Source organism: Exophiala aquamarina (assembly GCF_000709125.1).
Source record: "Exophiala aquamarina CBS 119918 chromosome Unknown aczIA-supercont1.16, whole genome shotgun sequence".
NCBI classification, from domain to species: Eukaryota; Fungi; Ascomycota; class Eurotiomycetes; order Chaetothyriales; family Herpotrichiellaceae; genus Exophiala; species Exophiala aquamarina.
In genome coordinates, this window is record NW_013550572.1 from 396,114 (window position 1) to 413,369 (window position 17,256).

Below are 17,256 nucleotides of genomic sequence, written 5' to 3' on the forward strand. Positions count from 1 at the left end.
TCACGACAACAAATGTTCTCCCTACAACCAAAGCGCCTACAGCAACCAATCGGAGTTCAAGTTCGTTGCCTTACAGCTTCCCTCGAGTCTTTACACATCTTCCACACCTATGAGCCCAGTATTTCCTTCACATTTCGGGTCAAAGGGTGCTTCAGAGCCTGAAGTCCTGGAAAATTATGGCATGGTAAATGATGATGACCAGATCTGGGGCGCCGTCAACTAGTGAAGAACTGGGTCGAGATGGACGCGGTGGGGCGCGTGTAGATCAATGATGCTTCAAATACACAGGAGGTACTCCGTACATATATATAGTAGTTGACTCGGTTTATAAAGCGAGGCCCCCATCAACCAGTCTAGTACTCTCTCTTCTAAAAATGTTCTTTCCAAAACTTAAATCTTACCCGGCTCTTCTTCGACAGCTCAGAGCATGTCGTTTCAACACTGGCGGCTAGCGCAGGGGGTCCACAGTAATAGCAGCCAATTGTGAGATTCTTAAGCGTCTTCCTTCTCTGCAGCTTCAAGTCAGCAATGGCATCGTCTCTGATGGTAGCAAGAATGCGCTTGAAGTCAGGACGGCCAAAACTGGTGCTGGTTCGCAGGCCTGTCAACGGATCGATTTCTTGCCCTTGCTCTATGGAATTCAGATAGATGTTGGTCGCACTTTCATGGTCTAGCTTCGCCGTGAGGTGGATGCGATATCGTAGGAACTCGGGCACCGAGCGATGGGAAGCGGCCGCGGCCGCGGCAGACTGTGCTTCGAGCGACGATAATAGGGTTTTGAACCACTCGAAAGCTGTAGTCTCTCTACACACCCAGACGAGTTCGACTCGCTTCAGTCGCCTCGGCGGCCGAGCAGAAGCACGCAGGTGCCAGATGTTCTTGAGCACTGAGGCCCAAGGTGAAATACCAATGCCCGTGCCTATCAGCACCGCGATGTCGTTCTGTAGGACGTCTTCTGCCGGAGCTCCATACGGCCCATCGATCCTGATTCGCGGAAGCGTCTGTCCAGCCGATAGAGCCACATAATATGTTGCCAGCGGGTCCAGATTCTCGAATTCTTTTCCTTGGGCTGGACCGCAGCCAAGTAGATTTGCGAGAGATTTGGTCCAATCACCCACCTGTCGTACGTGAATCGAAATATAGTCGTCGTGGGGACATGAAGTTATTGTAAAAGGATGCCACTGATATTTTGACACTTCTGGGACGTTGATGAAGAGCCACTGGCCGGGCTTATACTGCATCGATGGTTTCTTAAACTGTAGCTCGATGGTGTCGTACGGGTGTTTAATGAGTCTATAGAGCTTTGTTTCTCGCCTCGACCGGATTTCACGGTAGAGCCGTTCGACGAGGTAGAAAAAACCACCGAAAAGCTCCCACCTAAAGCCTTGATACCCAAGACAGTGGGCCCAGAAATCATCCCCCGCGAAGGGCGAGAAAGGTTCGACAGTGTCGCGCACGAAGCACCCGGTTGCATGAGTATAAAGGGCGAGGAAGAACGGTATAAATAAATGGTGCGTGTACCAGAACGTTTCATACGATTGCTGCCGAACACGATGATGAGCAGTTGTATACATGAAGTACATACAAACAAGCATAATATGACCGGTAATGCCACCAGCTTGAGTATAGTGAATCTGTACAGCTGCTTCTGGCCGGACTTGCAGCCGCTCAACGTTGAAGAAGTTGATGTAGTGGCAGCTAACGTGGATGATAGTGAAAGATAAGGTGGCGTACGCAATTTGCCTGTGTATCCATTGCGGGTCATCGAGGAAGGACCTCAGTCGCGGTCGAAGGAATGTCAAGATATTGCGACACATAGGCAGTGGAAGCAATAATGCATCCAGAGAGAGCACTAGGCCCGACCCTCGAGATATCCATATTGAATACTGCAGCTCGTTGAGAGGTGCAAGTCTTGCGTCATCCTGCTGCTTTTTCCTGGAAAGTTCTTGTCACTATGAGTATACGGATAGAGATAGTGATTGACGTACCATCCATAAGCGAACAGTCCCCAGTGTAAGCCCCAGAAGAGAATGTGGAAAGCTAGATTTCGAAATGTCAGTCGCTGCATCATCTTCATACCTGGCATGGCAGTAGTAGCAGCAGCTGCTGTTGCTCATACCACATGGGAAGGCTGGGAGTGATACTGTAATTTATGGTGATGCTGCCACTGATAAAAACTGGGGCGGTGCGGGTTTCAAGTGTCCAACGGCCTGCACTTTGTGCTCCATTGTATGCTCCTCTCAAGCGCCGACACAGCGGATAGCCCTCTACGGCAGGCAAGCAAAAGCACGTGCATAGCCTCTGCGACGACTTACGAGTACTCGTACGGGTAGGCTAAGTGTGAGATGCGCTATCTCAGGCGGGCCAATGCAGCATCACGGGCTATATCGATTTAGTCCCATACTCCGTATTCCTTCCGTGGCCAACGTGGGACCCTCTTTCTTGGCCTTTTCTGACACCCCCTCAAGGAAGGAGTTGTGTTCACCTGAGGAGCCGCGATTACGTTCAAACTCGGTGTATGCGTAGAAAATTAGCTAAAGAGTACACTTGCACAATTTTTATGCATGAACCCTGAAAGTTGGCGATATATCTGCAGGCTGCGGGAAAATACACAAAAGGCCAAGAAAAAAAGGGTTATCCATCGGCCACGGAAGGACCACAGGGAACGGGCCTTTTCAGGCACACAGCGCACGAAAAACTGATCCGCTTGGCTGCAGTAGTACACGCGCGAGGGTTTAGGGTTCTGCAATGGTTGTTCCCACGAGGACCGCTGTCCAGGCCCTACGTACCGCCCACTACGCTCACAGCCATAAGGCGCCCCAGTTACATGGTTGGTGTGGAAGACCAGGGAGTGTGGGACTAGCTTTGACGCCGGCCTTCTAGGTTTGGTTGGCCCCCAACACCTTGATCACCGCAAGACTTTGATTGGATATAAATATTAGTACGGAGGCGTGTATAGTTCTAACCTATCTTCGTCTCGAGTCTACGAATCATGCTACGGGATTACGCAGATAAGCTAGGTAGGAGGCACGCCTTACAATAGATAGCACTATAGACCAAGCTATGTGCGTCCAAGAGCTGTTCAGCTCTCGAGATTTGAAATCATGAAGTATCCGCACAGTCGGAGTCACTCTCCCCATCGTGACGAAAAAGGAAGCTCATAGAGTGTTGCACAGCGCCAGCGGTCAATGGTGACCATATATCGACAGCTTTCTAGCCTCTGATCAACCGCCGCAAAGACAGAGACCGCATTGCGGACTCTTCAAACTGACGGATATGGGTAAATTAGTGAAGAACCACTGGGCTCGCCTTCTCATACTCACAGCCTCTAGCTATCAACTCATAGCCAGCATCGAGTGCTGCATCTGGCCGCAAATCTTCTGGGACTTTACCACGAAAAACTTCGATGGAGCTGTCAAACCAGCCCCAATACTGCAGATTTTCAACATTCTTCTCGCCCTCCTAGGCCTGGCTTGGGAATGGCCGCTCGGAGTGATGGCCCATACAACTTGGCATAGCAGCATTGAAGCACGATTGTTGATATACCCGATAAGCTGCCTCGCTTGTGCGTTGATGTATCAGGGGACCAATGCAGCTTTTTTCTACCTGGTTGGAATGGTGGTCTGGCTATCGGCTTTCTACAACGAAGAAATTGTTTGTCCTCAGCCATGGACGACGGCGACGCAAGGGAACAGAACGCGGCAGCCGACAGGTGCTGTTTAGCACCGGTCACCATGAGTTGTCTCTTACGAGGAGGACCTTGTGGATGTTGGCCATCTCGTAGGGCGGGAGGACTCTGATTCAGCCTTGCTGCGTTAGTGTCTGCGGCGAGCTGCAAGGATGCAGAAGCGCTGGAAAAGATGTACAAGCTAGCTTCCACGATTGATTAAAAACTTGTACATATGCTCGTTGATTTCAGGTCAATTCACGCGTGTCCACTTCACTAGCAGCCTTTGACGACGTTGGCAGCCGCCGTTGAAGGTTGTATCCAACCCAATAGACTAGAAGGATGTAAGTATGCTGCATTATTAGTCCTTGGATGGGTCCAAAATCATGCTCGGGTACAATCCTTTCCGCGTTCTCATATGATTGAGTACCCCGTACCGTCCCTTGCAATGCAAATACTGGTCCATACAAGCACGCCACTTCGCACCACAGATCCAATTTTAAACCAATAAACTTCTAAACGCTAGCACCTGCGCGTTATGCCACCCCCTGATTAGCGTTGTATTCACTGTTTGGCGCGTTTGTTATCTAAGGCCCTCGGGGCTATTTGGGGCCATGAGGAAGACGAGTTACAGAGTTGTCAAGCGTGCACTACCACTAGTCGCTAGTCTAGCACCACAACACACTAGGCTGAGATCTAGAATAGACTCAGTAGCGGTAAATTGTGGTCGATCCTTGTCCTATCAGGAGTACACGAGGTTGAAGGGAGGAGAGTGGAGACCTTGCCAGAAAGTGAGTCAGGGCGAATAGTGACCATATCTGGGCCTCTCTGTGTACTATCCTAGGCCATGTCTCCGTACTCAAAGCTCAATTTTCCCTCGTATTTCTCGGGTTGATTATTATTTTTTGGTTCGTTGCAAACCCTAGCAGCTCTTCTAGACGTGGAACTTACAATCGATATGGCTCAACTCTCTTCGATTTCTTACGAACCTGATTATCTCCAAACGCCGCGTGAAGTGAAACCGCTTAAGTATGGGGCATATCGCATCCACAGGAAACCCGTAGGCTCCAGCGCCCGCCATGTTGTCGCTGATGGGCATCATTCTAAAGAAACTGGTTATATTGATTGTCAAGTTCAGACAAGCCACGAGGATGAGGCTATCATTCCCTCGAACAGAGATAATCCCCTCAACATAGTCGGCGAGAGACATTCGAGGAAAGGTTCTCTTGTGGATGCGACGGCAGGTGCCACCGACGAGGGAAACTTCGAAGAGATTGAGATTCATCTCAAACCCCCAACGAGATCATCCAGAAGTTCACCTCTATTTCAAAGTAATGACAGGAGGTATTCAGCTCGAAAAGATATCAACATAGAAAACTTATCACCTTATTATATCCCGGACGTCAATGGGACACTTTCATCACGCTCATCAACTTACTCATTAAGTAGTCGAGATGGCCACAAAGCCCATGAGCTTCCAAGTCAAAGCCACCAATCCGTGGAGCACGTCAGTCCATATTCAGGGAGTCTCAGCTCCGGCACATATAGTTTCGATGGCCACACCACCAAAGGCTCAAAGCCAATATCGGATGAACGCCTGGCAGCTGCAAAAACGGGGCCAGCTCGAGCGAGTAGGCGACTCGAGCCAACAGATGATGAAGTGGAAAGCCAGACTGTACCAGTCTCTTGCAGTGGATGTTGTCCAGTGCATTGCGTCAGAGATACTCCAAAGCGGACGACAGCGCGGAGCTGCAAAGCTCCTAGCACATCCGCATCCTCTCAGCATTACCGGGACCGCCCAGCTCCGCTTAGTCTGGCAGATTTATCGTTTGGAAGCACAGCTCAATCATCCACTCACCCCGATATTCATTTACTTGCGAGGAATATCGGGAGAGACTTAGCCCTCCGATCTTCAAACAGTAGTTTACGTGGGACACACAAAACTCATTTTCTAGCTCAAGAGAGCAGACCCAACAATCAGCCGCGCTCGAACGCGAGTGATCCGAGCTCTGCCTTTTCTCAAGATTTCTTAGCCAGATCACCGATATTTTCAGCACTGTCATTGCCTCTCCAACCTGTGCAGGTTCAAAAGGTGTCTCATTCACCGAGATTTACCAGGACATCAACTGCTTCTCTAAGCTCGTTGAGCAATAATACCTCCCCAAGAGACAACCCGGCTCGTCCTTTTGGAGGACGTGCCTCGCCATTACGGAACATGGTAAACGATGATCCTCACCTGAGAGACGCCATTGCTGTCAGACAGGGCACACCGCTAGAGGCCTTCCAGGGCGCAAGGGGAGACCTCAGCAGGCCACGATCCATAAGATCCACTCGCACTTTCAAGTCCCGGCGTTCCAGCGTTCACAGTGAAATCTCTCGATTTTCAGATGACTCAGTTCATGGTCTGCGTTGCAGAGTCAAATCCCTGCTGTTTCGTGTCGCTGAGAAGCTCTAGTGTATGTATACAAAAGGAGAGATGACTCAGATGAGAGGAACTCAAAAACCTAGCCTTACGCTTTATCACAGCGACAAAGCGCCCAAGTCTGAAAGTCATACTGACAAGGGAGAGCGATTTCATCAACTACATTCTTTACTGAAAAGTTTAGTTTTGTCACTTGTGCCGACTACAATTAAAGCCAACTTCCTATAATTCAATGTTAGGAAAGGCCAAGGAAGGCCTCCTAACGAGCATTCAGCTCATAGGTCCAAGATATCCTTATACATTCGTACGAGATTCTAGTCTCCTTGAGCAATCCTCAAGGGATTACGAATCTATTGCCTGGCAAGCCGCCCCGAAGTTATAGCTGATCCTTTAGCTTAAGGGGGAACTAGTTTAGTCCTAGTTGTACCTCTGAAAAGGAGGCCGAAAAGGAATCGTTACTCACTACGCCTATATGGCGCACACGCCCTTAGGTAGTGAAGTAATGAAATCATGAACCTTTCGTCTAATGTTCCAATTGAAAACCGAATGGTATCTATTCGCGAATAGCACTCAGTAATCGCCTTTCGCCCTGGCGATCCCTGTACGTCGTATATTCTGTCACGGAATAGGCCTCTCTGTATATTACATAAGCAATATGAGGATACAACAAAGCTTAGGCCGTAGCGCAGGTAAAAAAAGTTTAGTACGGGTATCTATTGGTGCTAATAGGTAAGTAGGTATTCTAGAACTAACTGTGCAACGCTTTTTTAGATAGTAACGAGGTTTCTTAAATTTATAAACGCCTCTCTTCTCCATATATAAAGGACTGACCGTACTATATATCGAAATTATAGCCTTCCCACCCTTTTTGGTACTAGAAAAGCATCCATCTCCTCGTGCTCCGGCCGAGATACTTCAATGCATTGCCATTGTGTGCGATTGATTGAGAGTTTGAGATGCTCCTCCGTTCCTGGGGCCGGAATCCTGAGAGCTGTCGGTTCGCAGGAGTAGACGAAGTCGGAAGATTCAATAAACCATCAAATAAAAGATGGGGCCCCAAGTTTCCAAGAGAATATCCACGAGATTTGATATTTCAGCATTCATTCATTCACTCACTCACATTTGTGAATAGCTTGGTGGGCATCATGTCACATGGCTCATAGCTGGGTGACTAAGTCCACCTTAGCACGACGTTCTTTTATCTTGGTTTCATGATTCATGTCTGGGCTCTTTTAGCACATTTCTTTATGTCATGGAGAAAAGCATTTCCTCAATCATAGCTGCCGCTCTGTACATGGCCGTGTCGTTCGTACTGAAACTTATGGGACACTGTCAACCCGGGGTTGTCTCCTGAATGTGCGATCCATCGCCGGCCAAGGCAACACAAAATGCTCCACGCCGATTGCATGCGGTGGGAAGGAGACCAAGGGCGTGAGTGTGCGCCCTTCGGGTCCAGTACTATGTATTTCTCCCGTTCATTTGGCGCTGGATGCAACTCTCAGATCAATATCGCCTTGCGCGGAAGCATTTGGCGCTTTGATGTGCAAATCAGATCATGCGGGTCACGAGTAAAGATTCGTCTCTAGCCAAAATGATTCTACCGAGCGATAAAGAAAACTAGGCAAATCAGGCTGTCAAGGAGGAACGAGAGGGCGCAGGATACGGAGTACATACTCTCCACCAAGGTACGGAATAGCCGGTATCCTTGCGATGACATGCTTTGGAAGGATTCTAGATACGACCGCGGTCGATAGAGCCGAGTCCCTGGAGCCTCGCGTCTTTAGACGGTACGGATATGTCGATCGTAATATTGATATTGCGCTTCTACTTTAGGATCTATATACACGTTCAGCTGCTGTCACCACCACCAACGACAATGCTTATCAGCACGCATGTCATCATCACCCGCACGCCCCAACTCACCCGCGAGAGAGAGACGTACATCTAGGTACAAGACAGGCAGTAACAAGCTCCACATCTATATGTCTTTCACTTCATGGCGCAATATCCGGCTGATTACCCGCTCGGCTGCTTGCTGTCGGTGTTCAGCCACTGAAATAAGTAGGCGTACGTCCCTGGGTGGCCCCACCCCGCACGTGGCATCAAATGGAATGGGAAGGCCCTGCATGAGGATTGAATACTCCGTACATACTGCCGAAATACGGAGGGTCAATGTCTAGCCATGGGTAAATAATATATGGGGCGAACAGAGACTTGAAATGCCAGTTGATTTTACATTTTCTTGTATTGTTTTTACTCTCATTTGCGAGATTTGGGAGTTGCGATACGACCTGACGCAACTGGGCTAATGATGGTTCTTCGTTTATTGGCTTGATTTCAGAACGATTCTTTCCAAGGCAGGGAAGACCATTGCACAAGTGCACCAGCTCATCTCCTTTGGAATGGCCCCATGTATGGACTTCTGCTACGGGCAGTTTCTCAATCCTCAGAAACCATCCAATATCCCGAGATGGCCAACCAAATTAGGTTCACAACCCACGGCTCATCATTCTCCCAAACCTCGGATCAAGCCATAACGCATGGCCAGTGCTAGTTTGTCAAAAGGTTAATTACATTCAGAGATCAAGGCCGGGTTCAATGCAGGGCAAAATAGAATCCAATCCAATCCAATCCAATCCATCCAGGGTATCATAGTCTGTATTCGAGGTGGGGAGGAGTAGTGTAGCGTGGTGGGTATTATCGATATGTGTTTTAAATCCCTAAATCAGAAAGAAAGGCCGTAAAATCGTCAAAGGCTCTCGTCCCATCGTCTACTGGGATATGTTTGGATTTTCCCTAGTTGGTGGAAGGTAAGAATATAAGCTGATAGTGCGTTGGAGGACAAGGTTGCCTGTCATTTCGCCAGATTAAGAGTGATGACAGGCGCTGCATGAAACCAAATTTCGTGTGCGGGCGTAAACACCTGTATTTATCGATTGCCGTGAACGCCATGCTATGAAAAAGGTCCAAGTAATCCGTTGAGGCGTTGTAGTCGAGGCGACGGAAGAAGTGAAAAGAGATGTGTGGTATGATCATAGATTCTGGGGAACAGCGTAATACGGATCAAAACTCTCGGCAACTTGGGCGAGAGTGTCCAGATCAGAAAAGCCTCTGACCAAGGATGGCATTTGTAGGCCACCATTCATGAGAAATTCCTCGGATTTATCCAAGCCTCGCTGTGGTAGGGGAAGCAGAGGGCCTTGTTGATTCAACAAATCCTCATTCAGAGGTGGATAGATGGTGTTGGGTGATAGTGTTTCGGGAATAGTTTGGATGGGCATAAGCAGCTGTGGGGCTTCTGGATAGAAGTTCGTTGCCAATGAACTCTCGGTGCTCATGGATGTCTCTGTGGTAGGCGGGGCCAAGGACGTAATCTCGGACAGAGGCGAATGGATCAGACTCGACCGTCGACTCCGATCTGGATGCATGGTATCGTCCTTTTGGGCTTGTCTGGCTCTTTGAGCGGCCTTGGTAACTGATGCTTTAGAGCGGCGGCTGGCGGAGTTTTGGCCGCTGGGCTCAGCATTGGAACCTTTGTGGGTGCGCTCGTGCTGCTTCATGTTGTCTTTGCGTGTGAAGGCTTTGTTGCAGATGGGGCAGTGAACACCTTTCTCGCCAGTGTGCTTCTTGCCGTGACGCGCTGCGTGACCCGATGTTGTGAAGGTGGCGGTGCAACTATGAGCCTGTGCGTATGGGCAAGGATATTTGTTTTTCTTGCCAGGTGTAGGTCCAGATGATGTGGTAGGAGATGTCTTGGATTGAATCTTCACAGGAGGGGTACAAGAAGCCGCGTCGGCAGGGCCTGCGGCTGGAGGTGGGACAGAGGAACTAGAAGAGGTGGGAGTGGGGATATGGTGAAAGCCCGGATTGATAGAAGCAGGAACGGTTGGATATTGAGCGGTATGCAGAGTGGGAGGGCAGTGTTTGGCCGAGAAATGATCTGGCATCATGGGAGTAGCGAGCATAAGCTGTTGATCAAGAAACGGTGTGATGGTGGTGGGAGAAGGTAGATAGCCGACCAAGTCTTGGCGCGTCAACGGGTCAAAGGAGGGGAGATTGTTGTCATTGTACATATACGTCGGAGTGATGGGGGATGGTGAGGAATCCATGCTCGAATTCGAAGAAAAGCGAAGCAATGGAGGAGACCCAGCGGATGAGAGGGACGAGGATCGAGAATAATGGTTCTGGCGGATCAGATCTGGACGTGCTTGTTTAGCAGGGCGCGGGCAAGGAGAGGTCGACTCTGAGGTCGGATTGAGGGCTGCAGATGAAGCCTTGTCAGGATCTGGAGGCGAGATTCTGGAACGAATGGCGAAAGAAGGCGAGTCGTTGTCGTTGAGGATTGAGAAGAAAGGTGCTTCTCTCAGTTGTCTTTGCACATCCATTGTGGGATGTGTCAACCTCACACCCAGCGAGCGAAGCCGCTGAGGTACAAAATGCCGGTCTGAGAGCGACTGGAAGCTGGTTAGATGATAGCCACTGAAGGTTGATAGAGCAGGTCGCACATACGCCTGGGAGAATGGGTCAAAACGAGAAAGTCTCAGAGATCGGTTGGTTGACCGAGGACGAAGAGAATGATAGTGGTAACGAAAGCGATATGGCACTGATGGAATTGGTGACTTGGTGACTTGGTGACTTGGTAGTGATAGTAGTCAGTCAGACCCTTGAGTTGTCACCTGGTTGAGGACGCGCTTGACGCCTCTGGGGGTGATGATCAACAGTGAAGGATCGTAGCGGAAGAGTGGTGAGGTGAGGTGATCAGCGTGCTTGGGATGCATGAACAGGGATAGATCACAACGTGGTGGGAGGATATGGATTCCGCGACCCTGAGGATCGTGATGCCAGTAAGATGTAGGAGCGTCGAGGATAAGGGAAAGGGAAGGGCAGAGAAAGGGTCTTTTGAGGAAAGAAGGGAAAAGAGGACGAGGGTATCTGCATCGACAATTCCAAGTTGGATGGTGGAATGACGCGTGGACGAGGGAGAAATGGATGGGAATTGCAATTTGTATGGGCATGGCCATGGGCATTGGGGTGGCAATGGTGGTCGTGTACCTCGTAGATATCGAGATGGAAGCGGGCATGGGAGATCGGTGATGGCTCTGGTGGGTGATGCGGCATGCCCATCGTTCGGCCTGTGGGGACAGAGCATGGAAATCTGCACAATTGCATTTCACCACGGTCCACTAACGGCAGGGCGACAGCCAGCGAGACAAGGATGGCTCTCCCAGGCTTGCCATGCTTCCCGGCTTTCGCTGCTGCCGCCCACCAACCTGAGTGCCTAGCAGGTGCCGCCATCCCAGCCAAAGTTAGGCTTCCCAGGGGTCTGCCTCGATTATCCGCCGTCTAGCAAATTGATGCTCCCGCTGATGGCTGGGCACACACCATCATCGCCGATTCAAAAGACCTACTGTAAATACTGCCAAAGAAAAAAGACAGACAGTCGAAAGATACCCGTGCTAGCCACTGCTGGGGTATGTATGGGCTTCCTCGTGGCTGAAACGCCACATCGACTCTGTAACCCTGTACCACGCACTGGAACTGTTAGAGGCCCTCGAAGGGACAGGTAGTGTTGAGGGTAGGTATGTGCCGCCACACCAGAGACGTACGTGCCGTAGGTAACGAGTCCCGGGAACTGCCCAGGTAGGTACCCGACTCCTACCCATACCACCAACAACACATTCGACCTCTCAGGTTCTCAGGTCCTCCAATTCTCAACGGTGCCACGCTTAGCTCCTGGCTAGAACTGACAACCGTCCCGAAATGTCTTCATTTAGGAAACAGCAATGCCTATCAGCCCACAAACAGGGCCACTGCTTACACCGACCGAAAAGTTTGACCTGGCCCACGGTCCTTAGCAACAGCTTGTGAGGCAACGACAGGGTATTCAGGATCACACGATACACGAGGAGATCTCGATGCGGGATCTCCAAATCATTTCGAGGGGCTGAAACGAACACCCGCAGGGCCCCCAGGCGGCCGTGGGCGGGCCTGCCAACCAGCAGGCGAGCGAAAGGGCCACCGCGTCACTGGAACACAGACTGGACGGTTTCTTGGTTCGCGTGCGGGGTCCTGACATCACAAGCTTTCCCTCCCTTTTACGATCCAGGCTTCGGGTCCCGATGCCCTGGGAGAATCGTGGCTTAGCGGCCTTCTAACTGGACGGACGGTGCTCCCGCATTTTTGGCAGACTTCCATAGTTGGCCCCAGTCGCAAAGCTACCTACGGAGTACTCGTACATACTGTGCGAGTAGGTTTTCATTTGCGTGCCGCGCTCTTGGTCCCGAACATGCTTGCTGCGCTGCCCCGTGCTCTCGGGCGCCGTCCTCGACCTGGATGAGGCACTCTCCCACTCTGAGTGTCAAAGCAGGTCTTCTTCGGAGCTTGTCAACAACGTGATGGTTCATGTCTGGCGTACGTCTCCCACGCCAGGTACCTGACTATTGGGTTTTCCTTGACATCATCGAGATTCATCTAAACTGAAAGGAGGCCCCTTGGATCTCCTGGTACGAGTACTCCGTACCTGTCGGCTACTGAGATCCAAGACAACCAGGGCAAAAGTCCCATAGCGATGGGATGGGTTGCTGGCCCTGGACGGTGATTTTCCTATCCTTAATCTTAAAAATATTGCTGCATCTATGTGCTCAGTTAGTGATCGGCAGCATTAGACACAACTCAACTAACAATAGCCACTGCTTTTTCCGAAGGACGGGTATCATACCGAGGAGAGCTGCTAGGTAGTGAGGAGCAGAGAGACCATCAGCAACAGAAAGGACCGATACATTCTCCTGCAGGGTCTCTGCTTTTCCCGCAGCCCTACTCCATACTCATACATTAGTAGCGGCAGCCTCACCGCGCTGAACAGAGGCCTGGGGCACTACCTACCCGTCTCCCCTTCCATCAGTTCACGTGCTTGATGCCTTGCCAAGAACGTCCTTGTCGGTCACGTGTATTGAATCATGCAGAAGTCACATGCAGCCTTACTCTCCGTACTCTCCCACCAAGAAGTCCCACGTCCTCCGCCCACAGTCCCGTGATCTATGACGTGGCAAGCTCTGACCGCTAAAGGATCATTGATGAGGGACTTGAAAGAGAACCTATCTATGTACGAGCAGCAGTAGTACTGCGTATCCAAGCCACGCTTAGAGTGTGTTTGCCCTGCAACATAGCCACAGTCTGGCTTCAGGCATCTTCGATATCCGTGTTCGTCAAAGGCAGCCACTCCTTCATTCACGCGCGCCCGAGAAAGTCGTCTCTTTCTCGCTGCCCAAATCACCGCTGTCTCCTGGTCCAACAGGCTTCTTCCTGGCACAACTTAATGCCTTGACACCCAACTGTTGCATGGTTGTGCCCAAAACCCCACGTCCACTGCAGGGCTCTTCCTCCTCTCCGTGGTCAAAACGATTCTCTGTTCGCGGTATTACGTCGCCCCCCAGGGTTGCAAACCCGCCTGGCATTGCCCCTCACAGTTGCCTTCTACCCCCCACTAACCCCCCTTCTTAACCGCCAAACCACCTCGTGCCCCTACCAGCCACCGTTCTTCAACACAAAGCCCTCTCTCACTTCCAACGCCGTAACTTAAAAAAACTCCTCACCTGTCTCCCCGGACCGCCATCACATCCACCTCAGTCCACTTGAAGCCTGAAGCCTTGCCTTCACAAACTCCGCCAAGTCGCTACAAGGCAGGAAATTGGCTCTTTCACAATTCCCTCAAAACAAGTCCATCTCGCTACTCATCCTTTCAACACCTCTTGACTTCTTTTTCATCTCACCTGCTTGGCCCGGCAAGTGCCACACCACGGCCTGAGCGATCTTGCGCAACCTCGAATCCGCTTCGACCCGTCCCTTAATCGTGGTTCCGGTTTTCCGCTGGGCTACATTGCACCTTGTCTTTTCTTCTTTACGCACGTCCCCTCCAACTAGCCTCACCTGCCCCGCTTCACCAAATGTCCCGCTACGACGACGACGGTCCCCGTCGACAGCGCAGCAACAAAGAGCGTTCGCGGAGAGATGACTACGAAGATACCGTCTATGACCAGAACTCCCGAGATACTCGCGTGGTCAGACGACGTGACGATTCGGTTTCCTCCGTTGAAGAAGTTGCCCGAGATTTTGCTCCAGGTGATCGTGGCGGTGCTTACTATCGCGAAACTACCGTGCGCAAAAGTGGTCATCGCCCCATTCGTACTAGATCTAGTGATGATTTCTATGACGACCGCTACGATGACCGTTCTTATGCCACTTCTCGGAGAAGGGACGATGACTATACGGTAGTCTCCAAGTACAAACGTCGCGACGACGACGACAGAAGCCAGAGGAGCCGTAAGTTCCATCCAGCCATCTTCTTTTCTATCTCCCTCCTAACAACTCCCAGGCCACCATAGACGCCGTGATTCTTACTCCGACTATTCCTCCCGCAGCCGCAGCCGCACGCCACCCAGAAAAGACAAAGAGCGTCGGAAGTCCACCACTGAGGAGCTTTTGGGTTCTCTCGGCTTAGGTGGATTGGCTGGTGCTGTCTTGGGCAAAAAGTCAGACAAAAACCGCTCCAGATCTCGCTCCAGTGAGCGCAGCAAACGGAGTCGAAGTCGTGGTGGCGGTCGACGTAGATCCTCTTCTGATGGTTCGCGATCCAAGAGCAAGAGCCGAGGCCCCAACAAAGCCCAGGTCTCTCAAGCCATCAAGGCCGCCGTCCTAGCTGGAGCTGGTGAAGCTTTCCGCGCCCGAGGAGAAAAAGGCGGCTGGGGTGGTGAGAAGGGCAAACGAATCTTGACTGCCGCTCTTGCTGCTGGAGGTGTCGATGGTTTGATTTCCAATAGTCGCGATCCAGATCACCATAAGAAACGAGACATTGTCGGCTCCGCTCTGGCTGGTATGGCTGCTAACCGCGTCATCAACGGCCCCCGATCCAAGTCCCGCGGTCGAGAAGGCAGCCCAGACTCTCGTGGTCGCAGCCAGTCTCGTGGTGGCATTCGTGATCTTGCTGCTGGCGGGGTTGTTGCTGCTACCGCAAAGAAGGTCTATGACTCGGTTCGCTCGCGGTCTCGAGGAGGGGAACGGGGACGCGCTCGCTCTCGCAGCTCTTCATATGACAGCCGTTATGATCGCAGCCCACCAAAGCGCTCCCGAAGCCAAAGTGTCGGAGCTTTTGCTGCCAAAGGCCTGGCAGCAATAGGTCTCAAGGATGCCGCCGACAAGATTGATCCCGAACGTCGTCGATCGAAGCAGCGGCACAGCTACGATGATGACTACTATGATGATCGGTCCAGTCGGAATGGAGGATATGGAAACAATGATTCTGGAAATGTAGGTACCATTCAACCCCATCATCACGATCAGCCCTATGGCGGTCCACGTGCTATGAGCTTGCCCCGAGCGCCGCCTCCTGGCTACGAGCTTGATTATGGACCCCGTCATACCGGTGATCCGGACACAGACTCCGATTCTGACCTAGGCTCCAGTACCGACGATGAAAAGCAACTGAAGAAGAGTCGCAAGAAGGTCCTGCTCACAGGCGGCCTTGCGACTGTGGCGACCATTCACGCGGCTCATAGTGTGTATGGCAGCATGGTGAAGAGAGAAGAGAGGCGGAAAGCGCTGAAAGAGGGTGACATTAGTAAGGAGCAAGCCAAGAAGGAGAAGAACAAGAATCGAATGCAAGATGTCGCTAGCATTGGCATTGCTGCCCTTGGTATCAAAGGCGCTTACAGTGAATGGTCTGAAACTCGTAACCAATCTAAAGAAGTGGATGAAACGAAGGAGAAGCGACAGAGACATGCGGAAAAGCGAGAAGCTCGACGAAGAAAGGCGAGCATGGTTGGTGCACACGATTACGGCGACACTGATTTTACGAACAGCATGCCCAACCTTACAACCTTGTCACCCGATCCTTACTATGGTCCGGTTTATGGACAGCCTTACAGCACAGGAGGCTCGTTTGTGTATTCGGACGACAATCCATATGGGGCTTTAACACAACCGCAGAATTATGCTCCCTCGCCGCCACCTACTCATCCCCCTGGCAGCTCTGCATATTACCCAGCTCCAGGTGTCCCTCGAGCAGAGACCCGTTGACAGTTATGAATTGCTCTGAGGTGCAACTTTGAAGACGACACGCCTTGACGACCGTTCCCGCCACTGGATAGTATTTGAGTCACTTGACATCTCGACACCATGACCGAATTTTCGCAACAACGACCTCACGACACTGCATTTTGCTTGGAAGGATTACAAAGATGGACGATTTCATGAACCCTTTACTATAAGAATATTCAGGGTTTAGGGAGTTTTGATATTATTCTAAGGGTACTCTAGCATACTCCTTTAGTAAGCTAGATATGACTGACGTGGCACGACCTGTGCTTTTTTGATTCCTGACAATAATACACTTTTGATTTTCCTTGTGGCCGAGTTCTCAACCCCTATTTATCTCGTGCTCGTCTTCAAAATGCCTGGCATCACTTTAACCAAACCTCGGAAATAACACATCACCCGGTGATCGAGTCTTGCCTTCGCTTCCGCCCGCTCATTAAATACAAATGACAGACAAAAGGTAGGATTGTCATTCCGGTGGAGCCTAGCACCTTGAACAATTATAAGTTCCTGTTTATGCAGCGCCCAGTCCTATGGGGAATATATACCTACGCATGCATTGGTATTCTGCACTCCTGCAGCCCAGCCCAGCCTCGTAGGTCTGGATCATAACAAGTCTGTGCTCAACGTGCGCAAAACTACTCGGAGTCGGAAACCTCGCCGAGGATTCTTCCGCGCGGATAACTGTGGTCAGTCCGGAACAAACGATCAAGCCCACGCCCGCCTCCTACCACAGGGCCATATCGATCACTCCCGCTTCCCCTACCCCTATCTCTCTCCCTCTCCTCCTCCCCTTCCCTCTCTCCACCACTTCTACCACCACTGCCACTCGTATACCTCCTCCCGGAAGCGCGATACACTGGGCAGCGATCCGCATCACCAAAAAACACGCCTCTCACGGAACCCGACGCAAACCCCGGTCTATCCCAGTCAGGACCGAACCGGCGGGCGCGGTCGCGGTCGCTATCCGGGCTCCTGTCGCGCGTGTACGTCGTGCGCCCGCTGGTCACGAAATCCTGCTCCCAGTAGTTGGCGCGGGTTCCGTCCGCGTGGCGCGCCGACCCGCCGCGCCGCCCGA

At 51.3% G+C, this 17,256-nt stretch overlaps 4 protein-coding genes across 4 annotated transcripts; 2 read left to right on the forward strand and 2 right to left on the reverse strand.

Annotated features, from left to right (window-relative positions):
* Nucleotides 1-368: 368 nt before the first annotated feature.
* A1O9_11201 (NADPH oxidase) lies at nt 369-2,077 on the reverse strand (the record flags this gene model as incomplete). The annotated part of the gene is made up of 2 exons (XM_013399920.1): nt 369-1,928; nt 1,985-2,077. 2 exons carry the CDS (start codon nt 2,075-2,077, stop codon nt 369-371), a joined length of 1,653 nt encoding a protein of 550 aa, XP_013255374.1.
* A 1,199-nt stretch (nt 2,078-3,276) lies between these two features.
* On the forward strand, nt 3,277-3,723 carry A1O9_11202 (uncharacterized protein; the record flags this gene model as incomplete). The annotated part of the gene is made up of 1 exon (XM_013399921.1): nt 3,277-3,723. The coding sequence occupies one exon, from the start codon at nt 3,277-3,279 to the stop codon at nt 3,721-3,723; it is 447 nt and encodes a 148-aa protein (XP_013255375.1).
* Nucleotides 3,724-9,130: 5,407 nt separating this feature from the next.
* On the reverse strand, nt 9,131-10,486 carry A1O9_11203 (uncharacterized protein; the record flags this gene model as incomplete). The annotated part of the gene is made up of 1 exon (XM_013399922.1): nt 9,131-10,486. A coding segment is annotated over one exon (1,356 nt), but the record flags the coding sequence as incomplete, so codon positions are not given.
* Nucleotides 10,487-14,032: 3,546 nt separating this feature from the next.
* Nucleotides 14,033-16,160, forward strand: A1O9_11204 (uncharacterized protein; the record flags this gene model as incomplete). Its single annotated transcript, XM_013399923.1, has 2 exons — nt 14,033-14,408; nt 14,461-16,160. The coding sequence occupies 2 exons, from the start codon at nt 14,033-14,035 to the stop codon at nt 16,158-16,160; spliced, it is 2,076 nt and encodes a 691-aa protein (XP_013255377.1).
* Nucleotides 16,161-17,256: the final 1,096 nt, after the last annotated feature.